Below are 4,144 nucleotides of genomic sequence, written 5' to 3' on the forward strand. Positions count from 1 at the left end.
ATCTTTGGGATTTTTGGGAAGAGTTATGCAAGGATTGGAGAGAATGAATTTCATGGTGGCACATCAATACCGTGAAGCAAACTGTGCAACATGTTTTTTAGCAAGAGAAGGGGAAATGGGAAGAAATGCAATTTATGTTAGTCATCAAAGCTTTCCATGGCTTTTAAAAGGCATTGTTTGGATTGACTTCTTGGGGTTTCCTTCTATTCATTGATAATTTGTTTTATGTTTGTTTGGATATGTTTGTAGGCTTGTTTAGATTTATTTGGTTATTATATTGCTTCTTTATTGATTTTGATGCTTGGGATGGTTTTTATGCTTATATGTGAATATCACGTATCATGCTTGTTACCACGGTATTCATCCACTATAAGTGAGGGCTTTATCAATGAATTTGGGGTAGGGGCTACTAAGACATGTGGCCCTGAATCTTTTTAAATAAAAAATAAAAAAATAAAATAAAATAAATTTAATCGAGAGCATATACTTGCTTAGATAAAACGCTAACATAAACTAGATCATTTGCAACCCTAAGAACAGTCCATTTATTGGAATGATTGGTGGATGATCTATAACTAAAAAGTTGGCTTAATGGTTGGAATTCATGCTGCAATGTCATCAATGAAGACAGTCCTTGATGATATTTCTAGTGATCTATTTTATTAATTCGGGAGACTTGGTTTGGAGGAGTTGTTGATGTTGGTTTCTGAAGTGAGTATTGGTTTATGTCCATCATTGTTTTTTCTGTGTTGTGAATGGATTATGTTGTATTTTTGCATTCCTGTTTCGGGGTTGATGCCAGATTTGTTGAAATTCTGGTTTCCTATTTTGTTCTCTTCCTTAAAATTTAATCTTTCTTTCTTTTTTATTTGCTAAAAATAAATTTGGAAAAAAGGACAATGTTTAACCCGACCCGAATGGACCGGATCGGATCGGGTCGCTTCCTAGCTTGCTGTCCGTCGGGTCAAGTCTGGTCCACAATAGCCTTGGGCGGGCCGGGTTGCAGGCTCGCATGTAGCTACCAAACTCTACTCTATTGTCTTTGAAAAATTCTATTTGCAGTCCTCATTTGTTGAGTATATGTACTGGCCCTTTATTAAATAAGAAAAAACATCTAGGAATGATAGTTTTGTAATTTTAAAAAATTTTAAAGATAAAATTGTCTAGATTTGTCTTGCAGTCCCCAAATAAGACTGTACTTAGCATTGTTCTTTGTCTTTATATACCAATTGAAAGCGCATATATAAGAGAGAGTGAGAAAATGGAACTCACAACCATGGAGGCAATGATACAAGGCGAAGCAAAGCTTTGGGGAAACATATTTGCCTTTATGGACTCCATGGCACTGAGATGTGCCTTGGAGCTCGGCATTGTTGACATCATACACTCCCATGGTGGCCCAATCACTCTATCCCAAATAGCTGCTGGTATAGACTCTCCCTCTCTAAACATCGACATCCTCGAACGCGTCATGAGATTGCTAGTGCGCAAAGATATCTTCACCACTCATCATCAGCCATCAGACTCTGGGGAGATCACTCTCTATGGGTTGACAGCTCACACGTCAAGATGGCTCATGCAAGGCTCTGAATTTAGCCTGGTTCCATTCATATTGATGCAAAGCCATCCAGGGCTAATGGCTTCATGGCTTTGCCTTAGCCAATGTGTCAAGGAAGGTGGCACTGTTTTCAGCAAGGTCCATGGTTGTGAGGTCATAGACTTTGCTCACAAAAACCCTGAATTCAATAAAATGTTCAACGATGCAATGGCTTGCACGGCCAAGCTCGTGGCAGAGCCCATCTTATGGGGATACAGAGATGGGTTCGGTTCCATTAATGGCTCCTTGGTGGATGTGGGAGGTGGGACTGGCGAGATGGTGGCTAAGATTGTGAAAGCACATCCTCACATCAAAGCCATCAACTTCGATCTGCCTCATGTTATCACAACGGCACCAATGCACCAAGGGGTCACCCATGTTGAGGGTAACATGTTTGAGGCCATTCCTAATGCTGATGCAATTCTATTAAAGGTAGTAAATCGACCCAATCGTCAGTTTAAGATCAATTTATGAATGCTTGAGTACATTCACAAATATTAGTCTCGTTCGTTCATTTGCTAGCTTTACATGACAATTCAACCATTTGTTTGATTAGATGTAAGCCGAATATGTCATGTTCTATATTCTTACCTCAGAAGTTCGACTCGATTTTAAAGGCTGTAGTCTTATAAAAAAAAAAAATCTCTATTCTTCCACTAGAGGACCCTGAAAAATGAAAATCTAGCTAGAGATTTTACTTATATTTGTGGGAACCAAATTGTTAATTTGAATATAAATACATGCAGCTTGCCTTATTGTATTAACACTAAATGATTAATTTGCCAATTAGAGTTTCCATGTCGATGCAGCTTGTATCAGTAGCTTTGATATATACCATTGTGTATACACCCATACAGACTACATACACGCAACGTCGACCCATGTGACTTTTTTCTTTTCTTCATGTAGAGAGTACTGCACTGTTATAGCGATGAAGATTGCATCAAGATCTTAAAAAACTGTGTCAAGGCAATACCAAAGAAGACTGGGAAGATTATTATTGTGGAACATGTTCTGGAGCCCAATGGAAATGGACCATTTGATGAGACAGGCTCAGTATTCGATTTGATAATGATGACTGTAAACCCGAGTGGGAAGGAGAGGGCACAGCTGGATTGGAAGAAATTGCTCGAAGAAGGAGGCTTTCCCCACCACAAGATCCTCAAGATTCCTGCTTTTCCATCTATTATAGAGGCGCACCCAGCATGAAATTAATAGAGAATTAGTAAAGTCTCTTAATTTATATGATAAGGCTATTGCAGCGAGTAATGAATAAAAACAAAAGAAATAAAGAGTTTGGTTTTTAAGATTTCAGAGTTAACCCAACTAATTGCAGCTTCTTTTTGTTGCCTTCCAAGTTTTTATGACAGGCAATTTTAGTCGCACATTACTAAAATAGAAATTTTTTTTTGGAATGAAAATTTTCATCCCAAAAAGTAACATTTTCGTCCCCAAATTGTTTTGGTGATGAAAAGAATTCATCCCAATAGCACTGTCCTTAAATATGTTTTTGGAACAAAATTCAACTTTTCATTCCAAAAATATCTTTTGAGATGAAATTTAACGAAAATGTTTGATGACATTCGAATGTAAATCTGATTCCGAGATGAAAAATTTTTCGTCCCAAATTCACATTGGAACAGTCAACTCATCACGTTCAAACGTCGTAGTATGTTTGAACACATTGGATTGCATGTTCAATTGAATTCTAATACATTCGACCATATTATTCGGAGACACATTCGAACAATATATTTAGTTGTTGAACGTATATGTAATGTATGATGGTGTGAGAAGCCATTTAAATACTTATCACGTTGGAACACAATGCTAATTACGTTGTAAGGTAAGGTTGTATCTCCAATCGATTGGTATGGATGCGTTCGAACGCAAATTGCATCCAATGTCCTTTTGAATGTAAATGTAATCGTTTGAATGCTGTCTAATATTTGTTCGAACAATTTTAGGGCCTTCGAACGGTAAGGAATACTTTTCTCAAATAATATAAATTTTGTAATAAACATACATAATATCTTCAAACATACATTAGAAATTGTTCAAGAAATATTAAAAAACAACTTTTTAATAAACAATCTGCGTTTGGTGAAGCATCTATTCTTGTTGAAGCTGCATCTCTCTCATGAACTCCCCTTGTTGTTGTTGTTTTAATAGCATCTCTTGTTTTGCTTGTTGTACTAATATATTCTCCAACTCTTGTTTCTTTGACCTCAATCACTCGATCTCAAAACTTGCTTCATCTAAATCTCTAGAACTAATAGAGACATTATTGGATGATGAGGATGAGCTAGAAGGTTTGACGCAACGACCTAAATCCTTCAAATATCCTAAACATGGATCTAAAATTTTGGTGAAAACACAAATATCATTCGTTGAGAAATTTTGATCAGATGCAAATTCAACATGGAGGTCAACCATTTTTTCATGCACATAAGAGAAATAATTAATATTGCCACACATACACAAATACCTATTATTAAAACAGGTAATAATGCTTATATAATTTTCACGTGCTCAAGGATGAGTTCA

General features: G+C 36.5%; 1 protein-coding gene across 1 annotated transcript; it reads left to right on the forward strand.

Annotated features, from left to right (window-relative positions):
• The first annotated feature begins 1,261 nt into the window (after window positions 1-1,261).
• On the forward strand, window positions 1,262-2,915 carry LOC109018703 (desmethylxanthohumol 6'-O-methyltransferase-like). The gene is made up of 2 exons (XM_019000852.2): window positions 1,262-2,029; window positions 2,507-2,915. The coding sequence occupies exons 1-2, from the start codon at window positions 1,262-1,264 to the stop codon at window positions 2,804-2,806; spliced, it is 1,068 nt and encodes a 355-aa protein (XP_018856397.1). The 3' UTR covers window positions 2,807-2,915.
• The last annotated feature ends 1,229 nt before the right edge of the window (window positions 2,916-4,144 follow it).

This window comes from Juglans regia, chromosome 4 (assembly GCF_001411555.2).
Source record: "Juglans regia cultivar Chandler chromosome 4, Walnut 2.0, whole genome shotgun sequence".
NCBI classification, from domain to species: domain Eukaryota; kingdom Viridiplantae; phylum Streptophyta; class Magnoliopsida; order Fagales; family Juglandaceae; genus Juglans; species Juglans regia.

Coding starts and splice junctions, on each gene's coding strand:
- LOC109018703 (XM_019000852.2), top strand. CDS start 1,262: ATGGAACTCACAACCATGGAGGCAATGATACAAGGCGAAGCAAAGCTT. Junction 2,030..2,506: donor CTGATGCAATTCTATTAAAG/GTAGTAAATCGA, acceptor TTCTTCATGTAG/AGAGTACTGCACTGTTATAG.